General features: G+C 44.8%; 3 protein-coding genes and 1 long non-coding RNA gene across 5 annotated transcripts in view; 3 read left to right on the forward strand and 1 right to left on the reverse strand.

Annotated features, from left to right (window-relative positions):
- The first annotated feature begins 390 nt into the window (after positions 1-390).
- Positions 391-1,738, forward strand: LOC136189961 (heme A synthase COX15-like). The gene is made up of 2 exons (XM_065978030.1): positions 391-755; positions 800-1,738. Exons 1-2 carry the CDS (start codon positions 433-435, stop codon positions 1,647-1,649), a joined length of 1,173 nt encoding a protein of 390 aa, XP_065834102.1. The 5' UTR covers positions 391-432; the 3' UTR covers positions 1,650-1,738.
- On the forward strand, positions 1,687-3,420 carry LOC136189956 (excitatory amino acid transporter 1-like). Its single transcript, XM_065978024.1, has 3 exons — positions 1,687-2,969; positions 3,023-3,157; positions 3,222-3,420. Exons 1-3 carry the CDS (start codon positions 1,687-1,689, stop codon positions 3,376-3,378), a joined length of 1,575 nt encoding a protein of 524 aa, XP_065834096.1. The 3' UTR covers positions 3,379-3,420.
- Positions 3,421-4,122, forward strand: LOC136189972 (uncharacterized). 2 transcript variants are annotated; one of them, XR_010670482.1, is made up of 3 exons: positions 3,421-3,570; positions 3,623-3,670; positions 3,729-4,122. It is a non-coding gene; the product is annotated as an uncharacterized lncRNA (long non-coding RNA). The 2 variants fall into 2 exon arrangements; XR_010670481.1 differs by having other exon boundaries at positions 3,630-3,670.
- Positions 4,123-5,421: 1,299 nt separating this feature from the next.
- The window catches only part of LOC136189943 (YTH domain-containing protein 1-like), a gene marked incomplete in the record, with an annotated part of 4,098 nt that continues 849 nt past the window's right edge, over positions 5,422-8,670 (reverse strand). Inside the window, 16 exon segments of the mRNA XM_065978005.1 lie at positions 5,422-5,616; positions 5,670-5,738; positions 5,798-5,884; positions 5,935-6,044; positions 6,104-6,183; positions 6,542-6,915; positions 6,971-7,055; positions 7,161-7,278; positions 7,325-7,379; positions 7,431-7,484; positions 7,546-7,646; positions 7,696-7,737; positions 7,786-7,882; positions 7,932-8,230; positions 8,301-8,546; positions 8,597-8,670. Coding sequence (XP_065834077.1) covers positions 5,506-5,616; positions 5,670-5,738; positions 5,798-5,884; positions 5,935-6,044; positions 6,104-6,183; positions 6,542-6,915; positions 6,971-7,055; positions 7,161-7,278; positions 7,325-7,379; positions 7,431-7,484; positions 7,546-7,646; positions 7,696-7,737; positions 7,786-7,882; positions 7,932-8,230; positions 8,301-8,546; positions 8,597-8,670 — 2,002 coding nt within the window.

An 8,670-nucleotide genomic window follows, 5' to 3' on the forward strand; every position in this document is an offset into this window, starting at 1 on the left:
GATACTTTTGATTGTGACGTCAGAGCGTGACAATCAAAACTCTAGTTTCGGTTTCCCAGCGCATTGACAAAACGAAAAATAGCACAGATCAATTTGAAACATGGGTTTCTAAGCATATTTTCCGTTTATGAAAGAAAAAACGCTTTATTCGCGCCGTAAATCGCCTTTTTCGGGTCACCGTTTTGGGCCCCATGTCGCGCATGCGCTGTACGAAAAAACGGGTTTTTAAGCGACGTCACAATACGGAGCGTGACGAACAGACATACATACATACATACATACATACGGACATACACTTCCGGCCCTAAGATCACGTTTGAAAGAGCCTCCCTCCGTCGTTATACGGGTTCCACCCGTACAACTGTGGTGGTCGGCTCCATAAAGTAGCGCACGTTTGTTATCCGGGGGACTCTAAGCAGCGAACGAACGAAAATGCTTCTGACGTCGTTTCTGCAGCGACAACGAACGCAAATCTGGTTCTCTATCCGTCAAGCTGCGCAACAGACAAGACGCGTACTCGTTGTCAATGCACGAAAGAGCGGGGCCCCGAATCGGGAACGTGGCGTGGGAATTTGGCTGATGGGATGTTGTGGAATGGTCGTCGGATCAGTCGTACTTGGAGGAGTGACGCGTCTCACCGAATCGGGTCTATCGATGGTCGATTGGCATCTTGTCAAGGGAATCAAACCTCCGACGAACGAAGAAGAGTGGAAAAACGAATTCGAAAAATATAAACAATATCCCGAATTCAAATAGTAAGAAAAACAAAAAAAAACGATATTTATAATTTTTATATTAGTGTTCATCAAACGATGACGTTGGACGAATTCAAGAGAATTTTCTACATGGAATATTCGCATCGTATGTGGGGTCGTTGCGTTGGAATCGTCTTCGCACTTCCGGCCACCTATTTTTGGCTGAGAGGAAAAATCCCGCGTTGGCTCAAGCCAAGAATCATAATCTATGGCGGTCTTCTTCTTTTCCAAGGTTTACTTGGATGGTACATGGTCAAAAGTGGTTTGAAACAAGAGAAAGAATCTTTGGATATACCACGTGTTAGTCAATATCGTTTAGCCGCTCATCTTGGTTCGGCTCTCCTACTCTATTCGCTTCTTTTTTGGTCTGGATTGGAGGTGATGTTGAAGGGGGCGGGGTCCCCAGCCAATGAAACGAGGGCTCTCGTTCGATTGAGACACGCGACTCGGTGGACGAAAGCGATTGTTTTTCTTACTGCTTTATCCGGGGCTTTTGTTGCTGGTTTGGATGCTGGACTTGTCTATAATTCGTTTCCTAAAATGGCTAATCGATGGATTCCTGACGATCTATTTGCTATGGAACCCAAGTGGAGAAATTTGTTTGAAAATGCGACAACCGTTCAATTCAATCATCGTCTCTTGGGTACCATTGCCTTATCGTCGATTGCGTGGGTGTGGGTTTTGGCACGCCCCCTCGCGCTCGCTCCTCGCGCGCGATTGGCTGTCAATTGTTTGGCGGGAATGGCATTCATTCAAGTCTCTCTCGGCATCGGAACGCTGCTCTTTTACGTTCCTATTTCACTTGCTGCCGCTCATCAATCCGGATCGCTTCTGCTTCTGACGTTTTCGCTATGGTTATCGAAGGAACTCGCGAGAAAGCGACCTCGACTCTAGTCCCGTATACATTTTATAGTGCCCCGTATTGTAGAACATGGGTGATTCGATCGTAGCGAGAGATGACGGCGATAGAGCCGTCCTATTGACGAGCATCAAGCAAGACGACAACGCCGAAGCGAAAGCGACTCCTCCCGACGAAGAAACCGCGGAAACAACGAAATGCTCCAAAGGAAAAATCGCGAAGAAATTGAAAGCGAATCTAATGGTACTCTTAGTAATAAGCGGCGCGATTCTCGGCTTAATAGTAGGCGTGATCGTTCGTTCAACCAATCCATCGTCTCGAACGATAATGCTCGTCGATTTTCCCGGTCAACTTCTCCTTCGAATGCTTCAAATGCTCATCGTTCCTCTCCTCGTTTCGAGTCTCATCGCCGGCGTCGCTCAACTCGACGTTTCCTCGTCGCGTCGACTCGGAATTCAAGCGATTGTCTATTATTTCACGACGACCGTTTTCGCGTCGATTTTGGGAATTGTTCTCGTTCTTTCCATACGTCCGGGATATCACACCGGTGACGGTTGCGTTCGAATTGAAAAGAGGGATAATGGTGACGCGATTCTCGATCTCAATGTTCTCGATAGTCTCTTGGATTTGATTCGGAATATGTTTCCGAAGAATTTAATTGAAGCGTCGTTTCGCAGCGAAAGAAGTCACAATGCTAATGTGACGTACGTGGAACGTTGTAGCAATAATAAATCGGAAGGAAATGAATCGATTCGACTTTCGTTTTTTACTGAGAAACAAGATGGGATGAATGTTCTTGGTCTCATTGTCTTTTCTATTGCTTTTGGTTTAACAATTTCAAAAATGGGATTGGAAGGTCGTCCTCTCAAACTTTTCTTTGTTGCTCTCAATGAAGCGATTATGAGACTTGTTGGGATTGTTATTTGGTATTCTCCGCTTGGAATTCTATTTTTGATTGCCGCTAAAGTGGCCGATGTTCCTGATGTTGGCGCTCTTTTAACTACTATTGGATTCTACATGTTGACTGTTCTACTTGGTTTGGCAATTCACGCTTTCATTGTTCTTCCTCTCGTCTATTTTCTATTGACGAGAAAGAATCCGTATTCGTTGATGATTGGTGTATTTCCGGCTATGGCTTTTGCATTTGGGACGTCATCTAGTGCCGCTACTCTTCCCGTTACACTTAGATGTCTTGAAGAACGATGTGGAGTTGATAAAATGGTCTCGCGTTTTGTGCTGCCCGTTGGAGCGACGGTTAATATGGACGGGACGTCTCTCTACGAAGCGGTTGCGGCGATTTTTATTGCACAATACAACAGAGTGAGTTTGAACTTGGGAAAAGTCATCACCGTTAGGTGGGCACAAAATAAATAAACAATTACATAATTAATGTTATTTTTTTGTTTAGTTTGACTGCTACTGCTGCTAGTATAGGAGCGGCTGCCGTTCCGTCAGCTGGACTCTATACAATGATCATAGTTCTGACGGCTGTGCGTCTTCCTTTGGAGGATATTACCCTACTTGTTGTCGTTGATTGGTTTTTGTAAGTCGACTTTTTAATTAATTAATGATGATGATGTCTTATGTTTTATTTTTCTTGATGATAGGGATCGATTTCGGACACCTGTCAATGTACTGGGAGACTCTTTTGGTGCTGCAATTCTTCAGCATTTTTATCGTAAGCGTCTTCAGCGGGCTGAAGCCGCCGTTCTTCCTTCCGAAGAAGGCGTGTCTTCTCAAGGTGAAGCCGATACTCAATTGTGATTTTGTTGTTTGTTAATACATTTTGGTTGGTGGTGTAGCGTGCGTTAGAGCATCGCGCCTCGTGAAAATTGTTTTCTCGCGTCGTTTCGTTGCCTCTGCGTTCGCCCGTCAGTTCTTTGCAACCACTGGAGCTCATTGCGCTTTGTTCACTCGCTCGTCAACGGCCACCGGCTTCGATTCGGGCTATGCAAGGTAAGACACCGAAACAGCTTCACGCTTTTGTTCTCTGGAGGGTTAGCGCTAGGGTTTAGGGTCACGCGTGGCTTGAATTTGTCTTCTGTTTCAGTTTGAGGTATTCGAAGTGGGGGCCCCTCCTTTCGTGTATTATTTTTATTGATTTTTTGCGTTAGGTTGTCTCAATCTCACTCCGCATTGGGCGAGAGCAAGAAGAGATCCCTCCGCCTGGGCAATGAATGAAATGGTCGCCTATCGTCAGATCTCTATGGATTCTGAAAAGTGCTCAATCTCCTAAGGTATGTTCGTTTTGCTAACCACAAACCATTTAGATGACATCAGAAGTGAAGACGCTGAAGGGGGAGAAAAAAGAAGAGAACAGGGATAGTGTTTTGCATGAAAAGTAGAAATAGTTGTATTGCTTTTGATCTCCAGGGTATGGAGACAAAAGCAGAAGCGCGCGTTTGGGGGGTCTCGGTCCCGGATAGGGTCTGCGCGCGCGAGCGTCTGCACGTAAAAAGTAGGGGAAACTATGCGCAAAATTTTATTGAAAATATAAACGAAAACGTATCTCCTATTCAATGTTTCTGCGCTGCTGCTTCACTTGCCGTTTTCCGGCAAGCGAAGCCGTGAGACTGAGACTGCAGTCCCCACAGTAATGTGTGCCTGAATGCAGGCACACTCATTGTTCTAGGCGTCATTCTCCTATGGAGACTATCAATAAATAATAGCCTCCGGTGGAGATCCACGTCATGAACGTTGGGCATTTTTTCGGCTCGTGCCCAGGAGACGGGTTGGCCTTTTAGATGTTATGGCCTCATGCCAAGAGGAGGCTTACAGGCAGTTTAGAAGACTGCGACTATGAGGAAGTCGCAAATCTCCGCGGTCAGGCCGTTGATACCGACCCGTCGTGCCGAGGACGTTGGGACCGCGGTCTACCTCTTCGTCTCCTTCTTCTTCTTATTTAGTCAAGAAAAGAAGAGTAAATGAGTTGGGGCCCCATGTAGTGCCATTGGAACGACATTTACCTTTAATAATTAATAATGAAGTCATGTCTTGATATCAATGTCTACAGAAAAAGACGCCAAAATTTAGCGTTTGAAGTCAATTTGATACTAAGAAGTTCGATTCCGTGGTTTCATAAGAAAACATGAGGTATGAGGCTATGAGCTATATATAGTTCACGGTTGCCTAATAACCTCAACTCACGGATTTCCAACTAAACGCGCTAGATCTACCCTACTTTATTAGTGAAACAACCCTGCGAGGTCAAACAGCACGTCCGGATCAAATTTCACACTAATAAGACCTACTTCCGGGTAGCCACGCCTCTCGCAAAAAGCCAAAAATTGGCGTGATACGCAATTTTGAGATTGTGGAGTTAACTAGACACTTTTGTTCTATCGTTTCACGTAGAAATGTTGGCGTTCTGGGAGAAGCGATTTTTGACGAAAAAAACCATGAGCTATATAGTTCACGGTTGGAATCGCCTATCTAACAGCCTTAAATAATAAATACTTATCGTTTTGGACACTTTGCGTCACTAGACAGCGAATTTTTGGAAAAATTTAGAGGCGGGGCGAGAATACCGTTTTTCTCGACTATGCGCGACTTTGCAAGCGGCGTCGAAGCATCGAGAAGGCTTCTTAAGGTTTCGAAACTAAACGAAGAGTGTCGTACCTGAGTTTTATTCATCCTACGGAGCAATCGCGCACGAGTTCCGAAAAGGGGGCCCCGATCGCGATCGCGACGACGCAGCGACGCAACGATGATTTCGTAAACAGATTCGAATTCGTTCTTGGCAAGGCGAGCGAGCGAAGACGGCGATGAGAAGAGAACCGGTGCAGAAAAAAAACGATGACGTATCCATCACGTGACTCGGTTGTATGGATCTCAAATACAAACTTTTAGCAAAGAGGAATGCACGGCTCCTACGTTATCTGTCGCAAAATCCTAGTGATGACGATGATGACGACTTGAATGATGTTTGCTACTTGAGGATGATCGACTTTGAATGTTTGCAATGAAATCGTCACAGGCAGCCGCATTATCTTTCAGATCCATCTAGAAAAAAATCGAAATATTTTTTCGTGAAATTTTTTAAATAGGTAGCTTACATGTCTTTCGTCATATCTGAGCATCGAGCTAGCATAGGATCCCCCATAAGCGGAAAAATCACTAAAGCCCTAGAGTAGAGAAATTTTCGAAATTTTTTTGAGTGAGCTCCCAAATAAAATCGACTTACTCCTCCTCCTCCTCCTCCCCCTGAAGGAAAAGAGTCGGATTTGGATGTACCTCCAGACTGATATTCCCTAATGTAATCCTCATAGGACTAACAGAGAAGCAATAAGAAGAATTCTATTTATTTTATTTATTTCTTACCCCATGAAGAAGCGTTTCCTTTTTGACTCCGTAATCCTTGTCTTCTTTCCTTGAACGCTCTCTCGACCCCGATCTTGATCTGCGTCTTTTGGCAGTATGCCGACTGTGAGCTAGGACAGTATTCGAGCTCCTTTTCTCCCTCCCCCCAGACGACGTGCGAATATCTTACACGACTTCTCTTCGCGTTTTCGCTTGCTACTGCTGCTGCTACTTCGGGGAGGCGGCGAAGGCGTGCGAGCGCGACGTCGACTAAAACAAGGCCAAGAGACATGCACGTAAACACAGAGTCTCTACGAACGAATGGAACGGACGGACGTCCCACAAAAACAAAAGTCTCCTTCACGAAACGCCTTGAGAAGACGGATAATTAGCAGCAGAGTCACTCCGCTTCTTGTCTTGACTCTCTATTTAGCGCGGCGGCGGGCGGCGGAAGTCCAACGCCGCCCGCCTGCCTGCCTGCCTGCCTGTCTGTCTGTCTGTCTGCTCGTTTTGTGGCCCCCTCCGCATGCAAACGTACGAACGAATGAGAAACCCTTTCTATGTACTATGAGGTCCCAGATGAATTGAAAATGTCCGTAGAAGCGAAGCGCCAAAACAAAGTCCTAACCTGGAACTTGAAGTCGATGATGACGTCGCGGTCGCCATTGACGACGCTTGAGCCGTCGTCGCTCCGTAAGCGACGGCCGCTGCCGCCGCCGCCGCCGCCATCGGATCATAACCATATCCGTAGGGCGGCATTCCCATAGAATGATACATTTGATGATGATGAGGATGAGGATGAGGATAATGAGGTGGAGCTCCGCCCATCATTGATGACGTCGACATGCCGCCGCTTCGCGACGACGACGAATAATCGCTTGTTGTTCCGCCGCCGCCGCCGCCGCCGGCCCCGCCCCCTGACATTGTATATGACGTCGTATTGTCTGTTCCTTCTTTGAAAAAGAGCCGGCACAGCTCTTCTCCTACCATTGGTTCTACTTCCTAATATTTTGTTCGCGCGTGCGAGTTTCCGTTTTTTTTCCGGGTTTTTTCCTACCTGTCCGTCGCGACCTATTTTAACCGGTTTGTTCTCGTTCCACGGATTTTTTAGATGAGCCACTTTTCCGAAGCTGAGTTCGCCGCTTCCGAAATAAATAAATAAATAAATAAATACAGAGATAAATGGGTGTGGATAGGACACTCCCTTAATTTTTAATTTAATTAATTATGTGCATTTTTTGGCTTACGTGTAAATCCAACGAAGTTTGAAAACGCCGCCCAAGTGGCGCGCGCTAAGACCCGGAGGAAGAACCCACGGTACGCCGCCCATGTCGTGACGCGATTCCGAATCCAAACGCGCAAAACCTAAAAATTAATGTTATGACGTCATTTTTTATTTTATTTAATTTGCCTTGAAATTTTCCACTTTCTCGGACGGAGAAAACTAGGAGAACATTGTCGCAATCCTAGAGAGAATTTGCAATAATGTTTCTATATGGATTAATTAATTAATATACAAAGAATGCTTTGTTGAGTTTTCGTTCGTTGACTGGGGGCGTCGACCAGACGCTCTTAGAAAAAAATCGTTTTTTCTTAATAATAATAATTTTTTTTGGGGGGGAAGTATGTTACCCTGTGTTTGGCTATGTCAACGTTCTCGTAATTGTTACTCTTTATAATGAAATAGCGCGTGTTTCGGAATAACTTGCTACTCAATGTAGATCGCGATTTGTCTGATAGATAGACAATAATAGATTAATTAATTATTTATTATTTAATTACTTGAATCTCTTGGTTTGGGTGAGCGTGATTTGGCGGCGGCACCTGGTAAGAATTCCCCGTATGTTTATTTCCTATGTATTCTATACTCACGTTCTTTTCTCTCTTTCTCTTTATTTGCAAAAACAATTGGAGATATGGGTCGTTTGATCTTTCCTTCGCCGCCGGGACTTTCATCAACACTATCCTCCTATAAGAAAACCCCGGTTATTATTTATTTATTTATTAATCGTCATTGCCTTTGTTGTTGCTGTTTCGTCTTTCTTTGTCTCTTCTTCCCCTTTGACTTCTACGTCTTCCATCTTTACTTCTTCGTCTTTTTTAACGACTTCCTCCTCCGCGCCATCGATCGTCATCTTCTCATCCTTCTTCTCTTCATCTCTTTTTTCTTCTGTATCTTCTTCAATGATACTAGTTGTCATTGTCGTTGTTGTAGCACTTTCTTGGCCAGCATCCGCTGTGTCCACTTCCTCGAGTTCATCAACGGCTGCTAGCAATTCTTCTTCCATTTCCATCGCTTCCTGTTCGTTGTGGAGCCCTAGATGTCCATTGGAGGACCACTCTCTCTCTCTCTCTCTAGTCTAGTTTTTTTATATATATATATATACCCTCCTTCTCTTTCTCCTCCTCATGAAGAATAAGAGACGTTTCTTCTTCTTCTTTCGTCTCCTTTGTTTCCATTCGCTCTTCTTTGTCCTTTTTCTTACCTTTCTTGGGGTTTTGGCTCGTTGTTGCCATGGGAATGGGGGGAGAATCATCGTCTTCTTCCTTTTCCGATACATTTTCGATAACACATAGAGACACTGTTTCTTTTTTTGATGATGATCCTCCACCCTTTCTCCTATTCGTTTCACCTAAACAAAAGAAAATAACGATTTTAATTAATAGTATTGATTTATTTTACTTCGACGTGACAAGGGACTCGAAGTCGTTGTCTTTCCTTCCTTTTCCTTTCTCGAACTGATTCGCGACGACGTC

The sequence above is a fragment of the Oscarella lobularis genome, chromosome 8 (assembly GCF_947507565.1).
Source record: "Oscarella lobularis chromosome 8, ooOscLobu1.1, whole genome shotgun sequence".
In the NCBI taxonomy this organism is placed as follows: Eukaryota; Metazoa; Porifera; class Homoscleromorpha; order Homosclerophorida; family Oscarellidae; genus Oscarella; species Oscarella lobularis.